This window comes from Wyeomyia smithii, chromosome 1 (assembly GCF_029784165.1).
Source record: "Wyeomyia smithii strain HCP4-BCI-WySm-NY-G18 chromosome 1, ASM2978416v1, whole genome shotgun sequence".
NCBI lineage: Eukaryota > Metazoa > Arthropoda > Insecta > Diptera > Culicidae > Wyeomyia > Wyeomyia smithii.
In genome coordinates this window covers 73,987,985-74,010,743 of record NC_073694.1, presented here as the reverse complement: position 1 = coordinate 74,010,743, position 22,759 = coordinate 73,987,985, and the positions used below count along the sequence as shown (strand labels likewise).

General features: G+C 38.0%; 1 protein-coding gene across 1 annotated transcript; it reads right to left on the bottom strand.

The window, feature by feature from the left end:
- Positions 1 to 5,901: 5,901 nt before the first annotated feature.
- LOC129718070 (transcription factor btd) lies at positions 5,902 to 16,652 on the bottom strand. Its single transcript, XM_055668479.1, has 3 exons — positions 15,300 to 16,652; positions 9,204 to 9,532; positions 5,902 to 9,129 (listed from the first exon to the last, which is right to left on the bottom strand). The coding sequence occupies exons 1-3, from the start codon at positions 15,369 to 15,371 to the stop codon at positions 7,620 to 7,622; spliced, it is 1,911 nt and encodes a 636-aa protein (XP_055524454.1). The 5' UTR covers positions 15,372 to 16,652; the 3' UTR covers positions 5,902 to 7,619.
- Positions 16,653 to 22,759: the final 6,107 nt, after the last annotated feature.

Genomic DNA, 22,759 nt, shown 5'->3' with positions numbered 1-22,759 from the left:
TTGGCTGGTTTGTTTTATTAGTAGAGAGTCGTTGGTAAAGTCTCAGATATAAATTTTGTTCTTCAAAAAAAAAATTAAAATATGAATAAGAAAATTAATAATTAATATCATTACTCTGAATATTATAAGTCTTCGAAAAAATCATACAGGCAGGTTTAATGAGTATTCATTTTTAGCTTAAAGGCAGGTATATTATAAATTGAATATCTTGAAAACCCCAAATTCTGAAAAATCTATTTATTATGAAAACCACAAAACGTTACCTAAACATTGATTTGAACTTGGATAGTTAAAAAATGAAAAGAGTTAAAACTTAGAAAAAAAAAATATTTTTTTTCAGATTTTTTACAGTGTATTTTTTTTAGGAAAAATATACCATCCACAATTTTGCCAAAGACACTATACCGATAAAATCAACCGTTTTGGCCCTAAATATATTTGTTATCCTTAACAGATGGTGGGCGATCTTACCCCGCTGGTGGGCGGGCTTACCCCGCATGAAAAAGATTTGCAAATTTTCAATGCATTTTTAAAATTAAAAATAAAGCTGGCGAATGAACAAAAAAATTTCAGTTCTTATTTTATAGATGTGGGCATTGAATAGAAGAGCCTCTTAGCAAAGAAAAAATTAAATTGCAGCCGCAACTTTTTTTCTATAAACAGAATTGCTTAAGGGGGCGGTCTTGCCACGCTTACCCCTACATGAATAGAAGAGGTTCCAGAGAAGATAGTGCTAACCTCCCACCTCGAGTTTCCGTTGTTGGTGATGAAATTGAAGTGATTGACGAGTTCGTGGACCTGAGCTACCTGGTAGTTACCCACAACGATAACAATGGAGAAATTTATCGGCGCACTACGGCAGGAAGACGCATATACTTTGGTCTTCGGAGGAAGCTTCGTTCGAGTATAATTCGCCGCCGCATCAAGTTGACCATCTACAGGACACTGATCGGAACGGTAGTCCTCTACGGCCATGAGACATGGAGTAAAGGGTGTACAGAATCAAATTTCATCACAAAATAAGATTTGGTAAATTTCACTCATCCAACTAATCGCCTTCTTACTTTCAGGTAGTAAAATAAAACATATTATTTATTTTTTTCGCTCTTCGTTCTATTCAATTTCATTCCCATATCCAAATGCACGAACTTTTCTTTTAACACTGCTCATAAGGCCTTGTACAACGTTTGGATCCACTTTTTTTGGGTGAAAATCTGTTTTCTCTGTATATCCTTCTCCGATTTTATTTCCTTAGGATGTTTCCGAAGTGCCGCTTCATGATGGACCAGTACTTCTCGATTGGCCGCAATTCAGGTGCGTTCGGGAGGTTGAGATGTTTCGAAAGATGAACATCTTTCGAGTAATGACACGAGGCTAAATCCGGCCGGAAAGTTGTAGGACTATTATGTGACCTCAGAGGTGGAAGTAAACGCTTTTGGAGGCATTCAAAGTATACCTGCCCTAACCGTTCCGGTTGTCACGAATGGGGGTGTGCTCCGCTTTCCACACGAGCAAATAGTTTGCCAAACCATGCACTATGCACTTTCTGGTAAACTTTGACACCTTCAGCTTTCTAACGTCCTTAGGAACTTTATGATAAGCGGTGAAGTACTGGAGCCCGGAAGCTGCCGGAAGTCTGCTTTTACATGTGACTCGGATGGATGCATAACGAGGCAATGTGGTTTCGCCAACATCTGGGTGAAGAGCTTCCGTGCACGTGTTTCCGCCACCGTATTCTGCCGTTCATTGCGATTCGGCGCCTTCTGAACTTTGTACGTGTGTGCTACCTTCAAGTTTTTTCGCATCTTGAACGAAAGTTTGACTCAAATGCAGTTTTTTAGCCACATCTCTAATTGAACTGTTCGGAATCCTCTTTAAAGCTTGAACTACCCGCTTGTGATCCTTCACACAATACGGAGATCCATTTGGCCACATTTTTCTTTCCGGTCGATGGTCGAACGCTGGTTGTACCGATTTAAAACGCGAGTTACCGTAGATTGAGCCGTTCCCAGCTTTCTGGTGATTTCACGATGAGAAGGATTCGGATTTTCGAGGAATGTGCGCAAACTTTCTTTTACACCTCTTCTGTTCTTCCGACTCCATCTTCGCAACAATTGCACTAGCAGCTGACTGCAACTCACACAGTTTCAACAATACACATTGAACAAATTTCACCCAAATTTTCAATTAAAAATACCTGATGAGTAAAAAGTTACAGCCATTTTAAAATGATGCAATTGATTTTATGAGTACCATCAAGGTCTAAAAGCCTAATTAGATCGACAATATCAGTATACAGTTGCTCAGTTGCTTGAGTTGTATTGAAGCACTTCCGAATTGTGTAAATGTTATTCTTGCTGACCTTTTTAATACCTGTGCACGTTTATCAACAAAACATCGCGTGTAAAGAAATAAAAAGCCCGAGTAGATTTCTACTAAGTGATTGCAATAAAAAGTCATTGTAGGTTACAATAGCCAAATTTAAGCAAACTAGTTGAAAGAAGTCAGGGAGCAACCGCTTAGAAAATCAATATCATCGATGGAAACTGTTTCCCAAAAACGATTAGCAGTTATCTAGAGCGAGAAAAAATATATTAAAACGATTGCCCTAAAAGTTCCCCAAGCACTTAAGGTCAATAAAGAGAAGGGAAAAAAAGCGAAAGCACTCATTTGGCAATTCGAACGATCCTTCGGAATCGGCTTCGATCACTGGCTGGCTGGCAAGCAGTGTACTACTTTGATCTGGCCGCGGCGGAGATCCCAATCGTTGGAGCCGCTTCTTTACAGTTTGTAGATATTTAATTTCTTTCAGCTTATTACAGCTCTCTCTTAACGTTTTCCTAATTGCTAATCCGTTCGCTTTTTACCCGCTCGTGCCAATGCGTTCATTACGGAGAACGGGAGTGCGGGTAGGCTTAGCGCAATCGCCAATGCTCCACTCCAAACGTAATGGTAGAGTGTTAAATCTTGACCAACTTCGAATGGGTACTTGGTAAACGTAAATGATTGCGAAGGACAGTGCTTGTAAGGAAATGTTTAGCTAGAAAAGCATTGATTAGTACGCGCTTACGTGTACGCTTATGCTTCATTTTCTTCCGGTTTTTTCTGCATAAATTTTATGAAAATTGGTTTATTTCAATTTTTTATCAACATTCAATAATCAATACTAAGTCATAAACTATATATGTGGCAGGAATAATTATTTTCCATCTTGCAAGCCTTTGCAAAAAATTCCTATTTCAAATTTTAATTACAGCTAACTTTTAGTCGGATGTACTTACGACGAGCCTATAGTTACTTTACAGTATGGGTATCTCGTAATAACTTTTACAGATTATGACGAGACCAAGCTCATGAGTTATACTGATTAGTGCAAAACTTCAATCCGACTTTAACCTTCACTAGGCATCACATGATTAAGCTTTCCGACTATTATGATAGCTACCAGACAATATTGCATTCTGCATTTCCATCTCAAATGGCAAATCGGTTTGTCTCGACTACTTTAGATTAGAATAAAATTATTCTGATGCTTGAAAAAAATTGAATGAACTAATTCTTCAATGCCGAGTATGGTAAATTTTTGACTTCCTTCGAATGCGATCCAGCAATGTACATTTCCAAAATAACAAACAATTAATTCTTATGTATTGAGAATGACAAAATCAACAACAATATGATGAAATTATAGAATATATTTTTACAAATTTAGTTTTTTTTTTAACAAGAGCCTCAAGTATGGTATAATTTTAGATGAAAATTCAAATTTTCAACTTTTACAACTAAAAGTAAAACTATATCAAAATCAGACTTCGCGCGTCATATCCAACTACTTGAACATAAATGTCCAATAAACAACTAGACAACTAGTAATCATTTCACAGATATTTTCCAATTTTTTCAATGTATATAAAAATTAGTTCTAAATGACGAGTGTAGTTTGATTTCGCTACAAATATCCCAATACGAATAGGAATTATATTTGAAACTTTTGTTAAATATTAAACATTGTCCAAAAATGTAAACTAACTTTTCGTCGAACTAACTTTTTGTCGAATAATTAAGGTTTTTAAAACTTTATTTGTGTTATTTGTGGAACTTAAAACATATGTCAAAAATTCTACGATTTTTTTTCTGTTTATATGTTCTCCTATATTACGTCAAATAATAAAAATACACACAATAGCTGAACATTTCAATTAACCCGTGAGAAATACCAGAAACATTATTCAAAAATAATTCGTTCTGAAAATTAGTCAGGATTATTTTTCCTAAAGGTTTGGGATTAAAACGTCATTTATTTCCTTCCACATTTTTCTTTAGACATGTTATTCGGAAAAGTAGATTTTTATGCAATTTTTTTGGAAACCTTGTGTTTTACTTACGTTATGATTTTATTTCAAACGCGTCCTTACTGACTGCGATTGGTTTAACTGACCATTATCATGACATTGTTGTCAGGTGGGCTTGAAAATCTCGCTTCGGTATGCGCCCGGTAGCACCAATCTAGCTACAGAGCGCAATTTCGGCAGTATAGCTGATAATTCTTGTGTCAGCTTCGCTCTAACTAGGTAGGCATGTAGGGGAACTGCTCCATTATTTATCGCAGCCGCAATCCATGGAATGGATTCTTCTTAGTTCACTTTAGATTTCTCATTAAGTATAAACCTCAAAAACTCACTTAAAAGCTCTAAATTTGATATAATAGTCAGACATCTGCACTTGAAAACTTATTAAATTCAATCACCTACCTCAGAAAACAAAATCCGCGCATTGTTCTGTACGGCTACAACGGGACTCGTTCAGCAGCCAACCAAAGTTTTTCTCATCACTAGCGGACCATTTTTTTATTTTAATCTTTAAACAAAATCACTCACTACACTACGAATACTTTAATCTTTGAAACGTTCACCTCAAATTTCCGAAAACCAGCTTGAATTAGCAGAAATATATGAGATGAATTTCTACAATTCCTAAATTTCAACTGTATGTATTTTCATCTGTTTTCACTGCCTTGAAGAAAATAAAAAATTGCTAAATCAGTTTCTGGTAATACGAACAAATCATTACTGAAAATGTTGAATTATTCCGACATAATTGATATAAATGGACAGCACTGCAGTGGTTACCTAGGTTACCATATTTGCACGTAAACAACTACAGCGGATATCTAGGTAACCTACAACGACGGGCTTCGGCTACGTTCATTCATGATAATGTGATTCATTCATGATTAACAGTGCATTGCAGTGTGATGAATATGGGGGCGTCGTGAGATGAATAATAATTGAGCAGTGATTTAAGTTTTGAGATGGATATGGAAGCGTTGTGCAAAATGGTTTGTTTTACAAAATTCAGGATAAATCTAGCTAAGTTTACTAAATATACAATACTGAACGATTCTATAAGAGCACGTAAGCGTATTTTGTTTATTTGTTCAATGATTTCATGAAAATATGTTGTTTAATCAGTGCATTCTTCGTGAATATCGGCTTAATGAGATGAATAATTGAGCAGTTCCCCTAGTTTAAAAAAAATGAAACATATTTACAGCTTTAATTATTTTCAAACGAAAATGAAAATGAGATTGCTTCTAAACACACCAAAAATTATTTCCTTTTAAATACAGTCGATAGAAGAATAGTATTTTTCAGTGTTTTGACTCGGAAATGCTTATTATGCTGTTTTTTATCTTGCCTATTGTCTGGATATTTTTAACTATTCAATCCTGAGTTTAAAATGACATGTTTCCTTTGCGTGTAAATACTCTACTTACGATCTCTTCGTCTTCTCGAACATTAAAAACCATGCTACAGCACCTAGATCAGGAGACATAAAGCCGTAAAATAAATGCGCTTCGGGGATGTCATCATTTCATTGGTGGACAAAATCGATTCCATGTTTCATTACTTTTCCAAGACTTCTGGAAATGATTTACCATTTTATTTAAATTGAAATTCATAAATATAATATATATAACATCGAAGATTTTTTGCTTAATTCACAATTGTTGAGGTTTTCATAAAACAGCATTTTTACTCAATTTATCATCTTTGTGTCGGCTCTTATAAGGTACGAACTCTTACGCTACAATAGTTGATTTTTGCTTCTCCTTCTACGGACAGAAGTTCTTCTATGCTAGCTTCTGATAACGTTTAAAGATTGTAAGTTTGCCTTTGTTTAAAAATTGCATTCAGGCTTTATGTTTGTTTTCCGGCAGGAAATAAAATATGCAATCGCTGGATCTGGAGAAAAACTTTGTACAGAGTATTTCTAAAACACTAAGCTTTTTGCGTTTTTTGCAGCTGGGATGACTCTATTTGCTCTGTTTCGAACTTCACTATCCCGAGGACTGATTAGGTTTTGCGGCTTGCAACATCGTCACATGAAATGGATGGAACTGATGGCTTTCTGTTATTGCTTGTCTCACCCCGGGCAGAGATGTCGTTTTCTGATTTATTAACTTCTTTGCTTATTTATATAGTTCATGCTGTTGATGAGAAACACTGAGTTGAACGAGGAGACAAAAGGTTTCGCTAGAAGTCTTCGGTATAAGAGGCCAGGATGGGGAGGACAAAATATGTTATAATTAAAACTACACAAAAATGTACATCTTTTTGCATTTCCCTGGGCTTCGTGAGGCCACAAGCCAGGCCAGGAATTCGCAATTAACTACTTAATTGTAGACTTTATAAATTACTATACATCAACACGAGGCCAGCGGGATAGATCCCGTTTGCTGTTTTTGTGTCGGTTTTATTGGGACCTTCACTAGCAAATGTTTATAGGTACAGAGAGTGTACGTGTTTGTGTGAGAACAAATTGATTGGGTTGGCGGCTTTGCCGCACTGCTTCACTCCGGTAAGGGAGGAAAAATTGGCGAATAAAGAAAAAAGATTTTGCCCGCTCACCACTTAATTTAGTTATTTTTGTTCACTTTCCTCACCAGGTTTGGCTGATAGACTTCTGCTAGCTAGTTAGTGGTATCTTTTTTTTGCTGGTACATTGGGTCTTTAGAAAGCAGATAAAAGCAGCCGAACACTGACTGCCAAGATGATTAATTAAATTATAAATAAATTTAATTACACTTTACAATTGCAAATTTCACCGCTTTTAATGGCGTGCCGACACGTGTACTAGTGTGCGTTTACCTCTCCGTTACGAGAAGTATTTTTTTTTTCTTTTTGCCCCGCTCGCTGACAATTGTAGGAACATAAATAAATCATGACATAATTTAGTAGTTTCCAGTTTCGTTTCGTTTCACGCGTCCGGCGATGGATAAAAAAACGGCAACTAAAGCTTTTGTATCTATATTGGCACTCGGGAGTAGGGGCTGGTAGTTCGTGTATCTTAAACAACTAAAAACAGTTTTCTCAGTGCTGGCTTTACGCGTAAACCTAACCGAAAGAATAAAAGGCGTACAGGAGAGCAACAGCATACTGTCGGCGGGGACTGCAGTTCCAGCACCGCACAGACAAAAGGAACGTCATAAAAATCTCACCATTTTTGACAGATTGCACTGGAACGTCTACAAAAGAGCAGCGGTCCCTGTTACAATACACAATTAAAAACAATACCTGTGACACTAAAAGGCCATCGGGGCTAGCTGGATTGTGCGGTTATTTAAAAAGTTCAATATCTTGTTGTTGCTGGTGCTGCTGCTGACTATGTTGATGATGATGGTGGTGGTGGTGAATGGTGTAATTGTTCATCATCATATTGTACGCCGAAGCAGCGGCCGACGGAATCGTCGATGCTGCCACCGGTGGAGTACCGTTATTGTTGTTAGATTCGTTGACATTGGCACTGCTGTCATAACTAGTAGCAGTGGTGCCAGCATGCTGATGTTGATGATGCAGATGACTTGGAGGATGATGGTGATGATGGTAGGCTGCTCCCAGTTTCACATTTGAGTAGGCGGCCGCATAGTTGGACGCCAGATCCGAGTTGATGTGATATACTTGAGCTTGCGAATGAGGTAGTAGATTGCTGATGGCGTTGGAGTTGGAACCCCGCTGCTGATGGCCGCCGCTGTTGTCGTTGTTCAATAGGCTGTGACTATTCGTGTATTCTTCTAGCTTCACTAAACTATTGCTAATTTCACTACCGCTATTATTGTTATTGTTGTTATTACTGGCAACCCTTCGCTCTAACGAGTCGAGGCTACTGCTTGTCGAGGTAGAGAACAAATTACTGCGGCTCTGGAAGCTACTGTCACAATAGGGATTATGGAAAAGATTTTTGCTAGGGACACTTGCTTCTGGCAAAAACGCATTCTGGAAGTAGGATGACGGATGATGCGAATAGTTAACGGCTGCGGACTGATAACCGCCCCCACTATGTCCGTACTCTCCCATACCCGAGAACATAGTTTTCCCCGCACTTTCATATCCTTTTTCCTGCTTAATCTGCGGCATTCGAATATTTGCATTGATATCCTCTTGTTGTTCAGTGATACTTTTCTGCTTCTTTGCCTTCGTTGTCACCGTAAGTTGGCCCGGTTTCTCCGCTACCTCCAGTTGCCTTTTAGTATTTCCTTCGGTCTTACCCATGCGGTCATCTTTTTTCAACTTTGCCTCCTCCGCCTTTTCGCTCTTTTTCGCAATTTTTTTCGCCTTATTTTCGTGGGTCTTAACGTGTTTCGCTAGATGATCGCTGCGCATAAACTTTTTGCTACAAATACTGCACGTGAACCGTTTTTCTCCGGTGTGCGTTCGGAAGTGCCTCTGCAGCTCATCGGACCGAGTAAACCGCTTGCCGCAGAACAACCACTTGCACGAGAACGGACGCTCTCCCGTGTGCCACCGGAGATGTGCTTTCAGGTGACTTGTCTTTCCGTAGATTTTCTCGCATCCTGCGATGTGACAAATATGCTGTCTTTTTCCTTTTTCATCCGGACCTACCACCGGAGGCAACCCGGACAATTCGTTGATACAATTCGGACAGGTACAGCGAGCGCACCGACGTTGCGCCTGAGTCTGATGCGAGTAATCTTCCAGCTTCAGACCGTACGCTTCGCCGTGCCAGCCTTGATACATGGATTCTTGAGCGAACCATGGATTGCTAGCCATGTTGTTGTAGTAGCTGGCCGCCGGATATTGGTACGACGGGTAATGCATTTGTTGGGTTCTGAGGAATATAGGAGACGAAACGACGCTTTTAGAAATATGATTCCAAATTTGACTGTACACTGATAGACTCACCTTGCCGTCATTTCGAGGGCCGCTACCGTGGCCGGACTCTGCTGAACCATTGCACCGAAACCGTACGCCGTTGTGGCGGCTACGGCGGCCGCTGCTGCCGCACTGGTCACGTCGGGACTAGCGGCGTTCGAGCCGCCTCCACCTGTAGTGCTAAAACTGCTGCTGGCCGTACTAGTGCCTCCACCGGCACCGCCTCCACCACCGTTGGAGGACGCAATCGACTGGGTCGGCGACAAACCGGCCGAACCGAGAGATGCTACCGAGCCGAGGCTGCTGACAGAGGGCGGCTGCGGGGGGTATTGATAGGGCAGGATGTTGAGGGGTGATAACTGCAACAGAAAGAAATGAGATCATTGTTAAAAGAATAAGAATACGAACTCAGCTAAGAATGCATAAACTGTTTTCTACTTGCTAGATTTGAGTATTGTGAGTTTTTCATCGGTTCTAGTTCTAATGTCGTTAGTTAGGTAATTTCTAACGCAGGTTCAATTACAGTAACGCCTAATAAGGGTTCAGTTCCACGACGTAACGAGTCTCAATACTTTGAGAAACACAGGACTTTAAAATTATCATTAACGGATCTTCCAAGAACGGATTTTCGTCACATTCAACTCTATCATTGATAATAAACTTCAATTATAAGCCATAGGTAGGTACAGGCTCGGGATAACGATATACCCAAACACTCAGAGTAATTAAAATGCAAAATTTTACTGAGTGCTACCTCGAAGCGTATCGTTCACTGTTACTAAAAACATTTTTTTTTAGATTATTATAATGGATAAATCTTGCTAAAATTTGAGAATAACTGCGAGTTATATAGTTAAGATCAAAACAACGATTGAACCCTCATATCAATATAAAGACAGTATTCTCGCGTAACTTTTGAAAATGACTTAAGTAACATTGAAAGATTCTCTTTGTTTACTTTTTCTATGATTATTAACCCTCAAAAAATAATCATATTTTGATATGCGTAAAAGGATAATCATGTGTCAAATTGACTCCCGACTTTCGAATGATTCAAAATGAATTTTTTTTTACGAGTTATCGATGAATGGTCATTACGGTGTTTACATATCGATGAATAACAGAAACCAGAATTTACTATTTAATATTTCTGTATTGACTAAGAAAAAAGCCAGAAAAAACTGACGCACTGCTAGAAGAAAAGAGCGCAATATTGCTGAAAGCAAGGAGGCAAATTGATGTAGACTTTTTTTCCAGGGTTCAGGCTCAGTTATTTTTGAATTTTTTATCATACTCTTTGCAAGTATAAGTTACTTAAGTTCTTTTGAAAAGTTATGTGAGTATTCATCTGCACTAACTCTTTGTGTTTAGAAGTTGGGTGTGAATTTTTATTTTAATAAATCGTCTAATTCTCTGAATGGAAAAAATATACTGTAAGAAATGTCTCGTGGGCGGCTTTCGCCTGCTATATTTATAGAAAATCGGTCAAATCTCATGAAGGAACAAGATCTAGTTACTAGTTATTGAATATTAATTGGTCGCGAATTTAAATAATATAAAAATGAATTATATAATATCAAAATCATGTCATATTTATTTAAAACTAACTTAAAGCAATTGGTTCCAGTAACCGTAAAACGTGGCAAATAGAAAAAAAACTTCCGAGCTTGAAAAATGTTATTACAAGTCTATGATAACATTCAAAAACCTTGTAAAAAATTTCTAGAATAGTTCAATAGTAAATAAATGCTCCAAACTCATTTACGGATTAGCAGCACGATTGTCAGTTTACTAAAATAAATACAAAATAAAGGCACAAGTTCCGTCTGTTTCTGTTTCTGTTTCAAAAAGCATCGCATGTGGAAGTCATTTTGTTACACTTAGAGCTTGTTCATGTGCTGTACTGGGTTGTCAGTCATTTTAAGTTTCTACAGTGAATGTAAGGATTGCCATAAGGTATTCATCACCCTTTTACTTATTGTGCATTAAAATAAAAATTATCAAAACGTCGCTGATAAACTAGCAGTCAGGCTCACTTCCGATGTTTATTCTTGTTGTTCTCGCAACATTGCAACCATCTTTTGTGAAGAAGCTTTAGCTTTTTTAACCGAGCACTCAGTGGTCGGCCAAAATTACCGAGACTCGACAATCAATTTTAAGTGTGTGTGTGTGTGTGTGTGTGTGTGTGTGTGTGTGTGTGTGTGTGTGTGTGTATGTGTGTGTGTGTGTGTGTGTGTGTGTGTGTGTGTGTGTGTGTGTGTTTGAACACGCAGTTGTCTATGCGTTTGTAAAGTCGGAAGAAAGTTCGGAAGTCGAGAGTCCGACTTCCGAGCCCCAATTTAGTGCTAGCGCCACAATATATTTCATGAAACTTTCTGGTTCGCAGATTTACGAGGCAAATAGGAACAACATTATACCGAATAATTTAGAGCAAAAACCAACCGATTTGAAAAAAGCATATTTTTTTAAGTAAAATGATGCCTACAACAAATTTTATACATTCCCAGCCCATCATGTTTAGCACTTACAAATCAATAAGTTCAAAAACGTACAAAAAATGAGTCCACTCCACCTGAGGCAAGCTGTTGAGGATGTTATGCAGAAAGAAAAGTCCCTCCTCCATGCGGCCATATAATATGGAATTAACTACTTCCCGATATATCGGTGTTTCAAGAGGTCAAAAGGGGCCGTTCCTAAACCACGTGGTCATATTTTGATCACTTTTTATACCCCCCGTACCCCCCCGTGGTCTTTCGTGGTCTTTTAGCCAACCCCCCCCCCCTTGCGACTTTAACCACGTGGTCTTTTCACTTGTCAAGTGCCAAAAATTCACTTAAATTTTTAACTTGAATTTATTAAACTTTCAGTGTACATTCTATATTTCTAAAATGCAAAAGCTCCATTCTTGACTTAGTGGCAACAATAAATTATAAGTCAGGAAAAAAGACTACGTGGTCATTTCGTTAACCCCCCCACCCCCGTGCGTGGTCTTCCGTGGTCTTTTGACAAACCCCCCCGTCCCCCTCTTTATGACCACGTGGTTTAGGAACGGCCCCAAAAACCGTCAAGCCTCAGGGTGGACAAAATTGCCTAATCCGACGAAACTTGGCTGGTTCAAAGGTTTCAATCTTTTCTGTTTGTATCGGTTTGTATTTGTTGAAAAACTCTCATTTCAAATAATCTCTACCATTTGATCTATCCTATCCTGATCCATTTAATAGAGAAAATGTATGTTTTGATTCGTTCAAAATCTCAGAAGTATAGTTTTCATGCAATTTACGAAGCGTTTCATTCAACTTCAAAAGACGTTGACACAGACTTAAAAAACGGATTTAGTGAACAAATTTTTGAGTTCTTTTTCCTATGTCTTCGAAATGCGTTGCAGTATTCGAGGTTCAAAATTTTAGGACACTAAATCAAATTTTTGTAATTGCATAAGATCTCATCTTGCGCTTGCCAGTTCAAAACTGTCTGCAATATGTAGCTTCAAGTAGCTTCCGCTAATTACATGCAAATTTTTTACAGCCATCAATCATCACCTTCTTCGTCGTGTATTATCGCGTTTAATGTTCCTCATGATTTAAATCATGAGCGTTTCCGAACTCACTTATTTTTTTATGGTACCTCGAGTTACTCTGTAGTGTGATTTTGATCTGTCAATATAATCTTGACAAAATTACTATTCGTATAACCATTACAACTTCAAGCAAAAAATAGTTTCAGTGGCTTGGTTTATCACCTTCTTTTCAATGAAAACGCATCTTGATATAATAAAATTTAAAACAGTGCAGTGGTTTTTTGATAACACTGGACTAGGTTTAACCTATTGGTGTTAAAAATGGAGTCTACAACATGCAAATTTGCTTCGGAATAATCTAGATTTTGAAGAATCAAAAATTAAAATATTAGAGATTCCGTATGCAATCAGATTACCAACGAGTTTCAAACAAAAAAAAACTTTCTTTTCATATAAATATTGAATGTGTGTTATTAATTTCGTAAAAAAGACTTTCGAAAGACTGAAATCAGCTCAACAGCGAAGGTCACGCAAAATAAAAATCAAACAGATTTATAAAGGCATATCACGAAGGGTATAAAAGACAAGGTAATTATTGTTGTTTTCTCGGGTATTTTACATTTTTAAAAGAGGATCTTCTAGTTGACCTAGAGTCTAGCAAATCAGTCGTCGTATGTTCAAATATCAGCTCGGAAAAGACTGTCAGTGTCATTAGGATGAAAGCGCTATCCCTGGTATTTTTCTGTAAATTCACATTTCCTAGCCTTGACTACTTTTTCATTTTCAATAAACTTAAAACAAATTTCTTCAAGTGCTCCGCAGAACCTAAGGCTCTCAAGCACAAAAAATCCACTAGAGTTAGATGCCAATTCTTTATATTAAGCCTAGATAACACGGTACCTGTTACTTAACAATAGCATAAAATAATTTATTCATGCTAAATCGGTTTCGCCATTGCTCAAAAAAGCCCTATATGGATGTCACTACATCGTCTTCATCGTCCTTGCTTATTGGAAAAACGTAACAGCAAACACTTTAGATGAAAAGTTACAGTAATAAATATCTAATAATACTGAATAAAATAAAGTCGCTTTTAACGCGGGGAATACGTACCGCGTAAAAAGAAACCGCGTTAATTCCGGAATCCGAGTTAAAAAAACCGCGTAAATTCCGGAATCCGCGTAGAAAAACCTCGTAAATTTCGGAATCCACATAAAAAACGCGTGAATTCCGGAATCCGCGTAGAAATAGCCGCGTAAAATAACGCCTTAAAAAACCGCGTTAAAAGCGACCTTAGTGTATTGTAATTATTTCATCAAATATTAACAGGATCATGCACCTTTTTGGAACATTGCGAAAAGCGATATTTCTAAATTATGATTTTGACAATATAGAAAAAGTACGCGCAAAATATTGTTTCCATTCAAACGTTGTTTTGGGTATATTGGTAAAATCATAAATTGAAAGTATCGTTTTTCGATTTAATTACTCTTTGGACTAGATTATCCGGAGTTTTGAAAAATATTTCACTCCGGATAATCCGGATAATCGAGCCGAGTTTTATTATAAATTTTTGTTAGTCCGCGTTTGTTGATAAAAAAATATTGGATTCGGTTAATATGCCGACCGAAAATAAAAAAAAATTCTAGCGACTCACGCTGTTTGTCAAATATAAAACATTTAATTATCATGCGATGAATCAATCGTGTCTTTATGCATTGAGTCAAGTACGCAGCAAATAGCGCTGCATCGAATTTGGCATTTCTAGATGGAATCGACAGAACAACAAACTTCACAAATGTAAATAAAATCTGAAATTGAAGAAAAAAAATAGGACTCCGGATAGTTGGGTCCGACCATTTCCAATGATTTTCGTATTGTGATTGTTTTATATTGTAAACATTTGATATCCCGTCATGGTGTCATAGCAAATACTCTAGATGTTTATCCTTATAGCTTTATCCATATTAAATCTTACCAGAACAGAATTAACGCAAAACATTTCACAATTTAAATCTTGATTGTCCTACAGAGTACTAATAATGTTAATTAATTTTATGGAAAAGCTTAGATTTGTTCACACTTTGATCTAATTCTTTCATTTTATTTTATTCTAATTTAAAATTATACATCTTTCGGCTGGGAGCATCATAGTTTAGAAGTATCGTTTTTCGCTAATGCAGTAGAAAACTTTTGTCTCCATTATTTGTAAAGTATATTCTTGTTATTGTTCTAGGAGCAAAAAGTTGCTAAAAATTTGCAGCCCAGAAGAAAAGAAATTTTTAACGGTCGTCTTTATGCTCAAACAATAGCTTGTGGGTATACAAATCAGAAAAACCAAAATTATTCTACCCTTCCCGTCACCACCTCCACAAGCACCAGGTAAGTGCCGAGAGGACCATCCGTTTGTGACGATCCTTTCTCAATTGGATTACCTATATGGCTCGAGTCGTTAGACTGAGGACGCCTGCCTAAATAGTATGACCGATGTTGTAAAAAAAATCCCCCAAAACTAACCACCTGCGCATACCGCTAGTTGCTGAAAGCTGTCGTCGCCCTTCTGGGACCCACCTACAATTACAATTACGAGGGTAGTAATTGGCACTAACCTGCGTCTGGCTGCTACTGTTCCACTGATGATGATTATGATATTGGGTCATGAAACTCGGTGAGGCCATCATCTTGAACAGCCAACAATGAAGATTGCTACTGCTGCTGCTCCGGAAAATTCACCGCAAAGTTCGTGTTCTTAAGAGATATTCCAGATCGATCAGCACACTTGGGGAACTCCTTGCACTTTTCTTCTTTTCTTCGACTTAAGCTTACGGGCAAATAGGGTCAATCGTTGTTCATCTCGATGTAATTAACTTCTTGTTCTTCGGTACTACTTTAATCCACGCACTCTCGATTAATCCCATCAATTACGGGCTTTTTTCCAATGTAGTACACACTAAATTTACGTAACACACTGGTCGGAAATCGCACAAAATTACACACATGTACACTCGATCTACGGCTAGGCGGAACAGGGGGCGTAAAACAAAAGGGCTTCTTCACAAAACAAACCACGCCAAAATCCGGTCAAGAGGGATTAACACCATGTAATTCTACCGGGGCACGGATAATCTACTCCGTCCGCCCGTTCGTTTGCTGAACGGTACACCAGAGCCGTCGTTTGCAAGCGCTGGCCAGGTCGTGGCTTGGCGCGCGCGGCGTTCAATTTTTCCTCGCAAAGATCCGCCGAAATTGGTTACTCCGCAAAAGATCGACCGCGGCAACTCCAGCATCCGCGCGAGTTGTTGTAGCTGCTGCTGCTGTTGCTGCTAGCTTCGCCGAGATGCTCTTGATGAGAGAAGCAGAAATTAAACTCTAAACACTATTATTAAGTCCTCTTCTCACTGGCGTTCATTAGGCCGCGGACTTGAACACGGATAGTCCCACGAAGTAGTGTAAATGCGGGAGAGAGCATTGAGAGGAGCGGGAACACCGCGCGAAGGCCCCCGAAAAATCGATTCGCACACACTCTCGCTTCGTATACAGCTCAAGCTCACCGTTGGCTGCTTGCTTGCTTCAATAGTACCGAAGAGCACCCGATGCCGAACGCTCTCACCCGAGCACACGTACGACCACGCACACAGCACACACGAACACAGCTTGCTTGCTTCGTTTCAAAACACTTTGTTCGTTTGCTCACGGTACGACTGCCACCGAGCTGCCTTCGAAAGTCCAACTGAACGCGAAACGAAGAAAAAACTTATAATTATAGGTTACAGATTGTACGTTTTTCCCTACTCATCCGGCAGACGAATTTCAACTGAGATCAATTTTTGATTTTATTTTATTTTCCTAAAAAAACACGACAATCCTGCTTGCAGCGCTGCATGCTATCTTTCTCGCACTCACTACGGCAGGCAAGGCAAGAGCAGACGACGTTCGATAGCTATCGCCGTGTCTTCTTTACCCACATGGCAGTTCCTAGGCGAAAGATGTTCGATGATTACCCCTGCAGCGGGATGTATGTGCTGACGACGGCGAGGACGAACGTGACGATGATTCGGTACTTTTTGCTGTTTTTCATCGAAACTCACTCACTCACACACACGAGAACTCGAACCTACCCGTCCGCACATAACGGAATGAAAAGGATCTACCGTAGCGTACTAGAGTACGCATTCGACTCCGAAAGCGGTTCGCGTTGGTGTGCGTGCATTAATAGCAGGGTCCAATCGCGATAGGTTATATTTAAGCAGGCGGGGCCGACACCCAAACAGTTTATTAACTACACGCATACGCATACCATTGTCGCTTGGTCGAGAGAGTGTACTTGGGGCGCTGTGTCTACTGCATGCGCCTTGCTTATAATAACAGAACGATCGGATCGTCTACTTGTGGGGTTGGCAAAGAGGGTGGTTTGTTGGTGTCTCTCTCTCGCACCCACCACTTGCGCCAGGCAGCGAAGGCTACCGTCATTCACACCAACGGTGTCATTGAAATAATCAGGTCATAATGTGGTGAGATGGACATAGTATGCAACTTCTCGATGATGACAGCGCTTGATGATGATGATCGTGGTGATATGAACTAAACTGTGAAAAGAACATGTTACTATGAACCGAATGCCTACTTATTATCTGTCTAATAAATAAGCTATAGGATTTTGATAGCATAATATTGCACACTAAAACCTAGTTTTCAGGTGAGTTTCAAAAACGAAAAATATTTTCTATTCCTTTTCCTCGAATATTTTATATTTATTTCCTTCGAATCGTTCAGTTGCCTTCTTGTTTTGTATAACTTTCCAAAATGCACACTGATTGTTTTGGAACGTTTTCATAACTTCGTTATGATGTAGATGTTAACTTTTAAATTGGTCGTATATCGAAACATAAATGATACACTTGAAAAATATGCCTATGATACCTTATTCCAACCCATTTTGTAAAGTGTAGAACAAAAGTTCCTGGAAACAATTCAAGTACATAGCACGGTGACGTCACGCACCTGAGTTTGACAGCTACTGGTAACTTTGTTTACCTGTAGTTGTGTTGTGCGTGAGGTGTACCGGACACTAATGTCGAATTCGTTTTTACGGCAGGACTATCCTGTCTCGGACTACGCTTTGCAGCTGAAAAAACACTTTCCGAGCAGTTGCAATGGTGTGCGTAATACCAGAGGTAGCTGTCACTTTTGTTTTGGTCATTATCGCCATTATCTTTTATCGCGTTTGTGCTATTGTACACAAAATTTGCCAATTTACTGAAAAGTGACAAAATAACAAAATAAAATAAATAAAATTCAACCCGATGTTTGACACGCGAAGAACGATAATCAAAGCAAACCGATTTTGACACATTTTTTTTTTTGATTTTGACACATACGTGTGAATGTGTTGGTGTCTTCAAAACTGCACTCTGTTTCTTGCGCGTACTGTCCGGGACAGAAAAAGGGTAGTCCGGGATAGTCCGGAAAATGTAAAAAAAAACAGTGATGGGACAAAGTGTAGTCCGCGGGGTAGCTACACCGCAAAAACGAAAACGACATAAGAATAATCATAAATTGAGCAGCATTTCCACTACGTTCCATCAGAAAAAAAAGCACAAAATCCAAAACGTATACAAAGTCACCATTAGCTGTCAGAAAAGTGAGGTTAAGAGATTTGGTGAGATAGTCTATAGTTCGAAATCAATAATGAAAGTTTTGTCCAGATATTTTAGCAGCATTTAAAAGGACGTTTGTAATTTTGGGAGGTTTTGATGTCTCAATGTTTTTCCATATATTCCGCCAAGCAAACTTAGACTATATACATCATTCCAATACAATACAATACTTCACTTGTAAATGATTTGTTTTTTTTTTCAACAGGTTTTATTCAGGTTATAATACACACTAAATAAAAAAAAAAGTCGTTTGATAATTTTTGTACAACAATCCATCGGTAAAGTGTAGGTAAAAATGCCGGTATTCTTGCAAAAAGCATCTAGTCAACGAACGTTCTGAATATGTGAAAAAACGACCGTTCTGTGATATTTGTAAGTTTTACCATTATTTTATCAATTTCTATTGAAATATTTGCTTAATTGCACATTCACCAAAATCAGTATAACTTTTTACCGAACAATATGTTAAACTGCCGAATTGTGAGTCGGGGGGCCATTTTTCTCATACGTGATGCTGCTGCTGTTTGTTTTAGTTGTCGTTGTGTGTAAACGTTATCACTATTCATCTTTCGAACTTCTTCGGTAGTGATTTTCTTCGAATGAGTTCTTCCACATTTTCGTAAAAATACATTTGTTGTGGGAAACTTCTGATTTTCAATTTCGTGTTTACCTTGCTGAAAGAATGGCTTAGGCATGATTGGACTTCATTTTCGACTTTACGGTTGTATTCTTCTTGTGCGTTTTCATGGCATTGCTGGTTGAAACTGTATTTTTGCAAAATGGTCTGTGAGCTTAAGCTTGAACGACTGCATCTTTCGTAATTGCCCCTCCATAATGGATCTCAGCTAGTGAAGCTGCACCAGGGCCGGATTTTGACATTGGGGGCCCGGGTAGAGATTCTCGTGGTGCCCTCTTTTCCTAAAAAAATACAGCTAAGAAAAGTTAAAATTTTGAAATGATTTAATGCTTTGCTGGAAGGTGACAAGCAATAAAAGGTCTTACATTGTCGGCCCGTTTGGCCCAGGACTAGGGGGGGGGGGGCTCATGTCGAAAGGCCCGGGGCATTTGCCCCCTTTGCCCCCTCCCCTTAAATCCGGGCCTGAGTTTCACAAAAAACACAAATCAATAACGGCGCAGGCTACGTCCTTACAGTCACATAGGGAATGAAGGAAGAAAATGTTACAATCGTCATTTCCAGAGACCGAGTTCACCTCTGCATCTCTTACAACAGTAACGGAAAGGAAGGTACTATGTCAATGTGGTAAGTGACGGATATTTATACCTCCACCCTTCCCTCTAACGCATAATTCTGCGACTTTTCTTTACCGACCAAGTATCGGCAATGAAAATTGTCCGGGGAGGAATTCAGCGTCAGGGAAGGGTTGAAGTAGGGGGATGAAGGGAAGCTTGAGAATAAACTTATGCGTAAAAGTCGAGCGGTCTGATTTTACATTTAGGAATGATTCAGAATTGCTGAGAATGATAAAAGCAGGTTTCAAAAGAGGTCTTTCGACAGGATCACCGCGCTTTGTTTGCTAAGTTGGGTTTTCTTGGTGTCCGCTGGTTCATCATCCCATGAAATTCTCCACAAGGTAGTAATTTTAGACCACTATTCATTTAGTTGGTGTTAGGTCAAACCGGACCAAGTAACATTTTCATCACTTTGAGACAAACGAAATTGAAGTTTACTAATTTGTGTATGTTTAATTATTTGTATGTAGTTTTCATGTTATACTTGATGTATTATATAATGAAAATTTCGAAATTTCCGGAAGTCTTTGAACTCGTTTTCTCGAAAGTATGAAACAATCACTTGGTCCGGTCTGACTCAACACCTATTATCTAGTGCTGCCATAACTCTGCAAGTTGATGTAAGTCGACTAATTGAAAATGTACTCGTTTATCAGAACTTCTGCCGACTCTGATGAGAATCGTAATAAAAATATTTTACGACTGGTGTCAGTAAATTGCTAATTATAAGTGTATCAAAATGCTCTGTAATTACTTTCGCAAGTGAAAAAAAAAACTGTTGACTGAGCTGTATACGCCATGGAAACATACAATTTCTGTGAGAATCTCAAGATTCACTCATTTAACTGCCAAAAGAAATCCATCAGATTATGAACAGATGTTTTGATTTCAGTTTGCCAGATTTTAAAATGAACCTCTGGGTTGGCCATTAATGCGAAACCACTGATAATGGAAGGAATATTAAATGACCTATGGTACGTGTATTCGATTGTTGATATTGATGATTGATGTGTAGGCATAAGCGATTGACGCAATTCTTTACATGCGGTTCGATTTAAAGTTTTCTTACTGTGTAGTAGTAGATTCAATGAACCAAAAAACTTGTATAAATTTCTTTTTAAACTTATCCGGTCTAACGTTTGAAAAGGTCTGAACCTCATTTTTGTAAATTGATATATCTGAATAATGAAAAGAGATAGAGAAAAGTTATCAATGGGCGACTTCTAGAGAACTGTTTTAATTTTCATTAAAAATATTAAAAAATTGAATTTAAGATCACTGAAAAAAATCATAAACAAAAAGTGATTTGGCAAAAATCTGTCATGTATGATTTATTTCAAAATAAGTTTTTTAGATAGACAACCAAAACAGTGTTTTTCAAGAGTGCTCATTTCAGAATGCTAAGGAGAGTATTCATTTATTTATTTATTATTTAAATAACAGAATTGAAATTAAGTACAGTGAAGTCGTTTTTTACGCGGTTTGCATGGGTTATTTCTATACATTTTTTTTAGTGACGCGGATTATTTTTACGCGATATCCAATAAGTTTGGTACAGTCCCTCTACAAATATGGGTCAGTCAACGTGTTGTCTGAATGTTCAAAAATGGGTATAAAATCGCAAATATGATCAACTACGAATGTTTTACTATCTATCTCTGTGTTCTGATGGGTACTTTCGATCAACAATTAGTTTCACTGCAGTTGATGCGTGTAAATCGGTTGGGAAGAAAAATATCACTCACATAACAAAAGACACAATTATTGGTCACTTTTGGCATTCAACATCATTTAGTATAATGTCGTCAATATACATAACGCAAAGTATTTTATTGTTGTAAAAGCTTGATAATAAGATATTTTATTCAGTCTTGATGCATTATCACGTAAAAGTAATAAAAATAGCCAAAATATGGACTGACCCATAATTGTGCACCGCAAAATGTAACATTAGTACAATTAAGGGTCACTTCACTTATTGTGCCGAGCAGAGTTATAATTCTTAGGGACATTTCCAACTTTAAATCATTTTAATCGTATAAATGAGGTTACAAGTGAGTTACAAAAAATAATACTGCTAATGAAAATTGTTCAGTTTCGTGAGAATAGACGTATTTGCGTAAAAGTGACCCATAATTGTAGCTAACCCATAACTGTGGAGGCACTGTATAAGTAAATCCACACCAATCATCAGACCGTAAAACTGGACTGTTTTAAAAGGTCTATCAAATGATCAGACCGGTGATGAAACTAAAGATTGTTTACCAAACTGCTTTTTCCACCAACCAAGTATTTTTGATTAAACGAGAGACAAATGCAAAAATTGATGAAACTGGAATAGGAACACCAAGGACACTACTTGGTACAATTTGATCGTACCAAAGAAGACAATATTAAGAAATTGCGCGTGTTTTATCTAACGTTCGATAAGGGAATCCACGGGTGACGTTTCACTACTTGTACGTTTGTTATTGTTGTTGTTTTTCAAACTGCAAAACAAAAACACAACCAAAAACGAAATCTTTTAATGTCGGCAATAATATTAAAAGTATTTTTCATGATGGATTGGCCCTCGCGATACTAGAGTAACTGGTCGGATAATTTTATTTTTTTCGATCCGGATTGTATCAAATCTGCGAGCGTTCAAACATACCAAAATGCTGTCAAATGTTGAAAACAAACTGAAATCAGCTGATCCCAACTGTCTCGTGGATTGTTTTATCAAAGTTGGAAAAATTCAAGATACCTAAGAAAATCCATAGCCTGAAATTACCAATCCTAACTGCCATATGGTAGAAAAATGTATGATTTGTGGTGACAAACAGAGGACATCTATCGTAGAAACAGACCGCTAGTAGTTTCAACTGTGTAAATTGTGGGGGTAAACACATATCTATTTTCTTTGGTTAAAAAACTATTCAATCATGACAATGTATGTATTAAAAACAACCTGTTGTCAAAAATAATCATGTGGGTAATCAAAAGACTACCGATACAGCTTAGGCATAACCAGCATTGTCCTAAGCTGGTACGACTGCAGGTAATATTTTAAATTCAGATAACAACAAATTTAAGATAATTGATCCTGTTCAGGCAGCAGGTTTTTTACATATTAGTTTCCTTTCAGGTAAAATTTCAAATTGAAAGAAGTAATAAGCCTT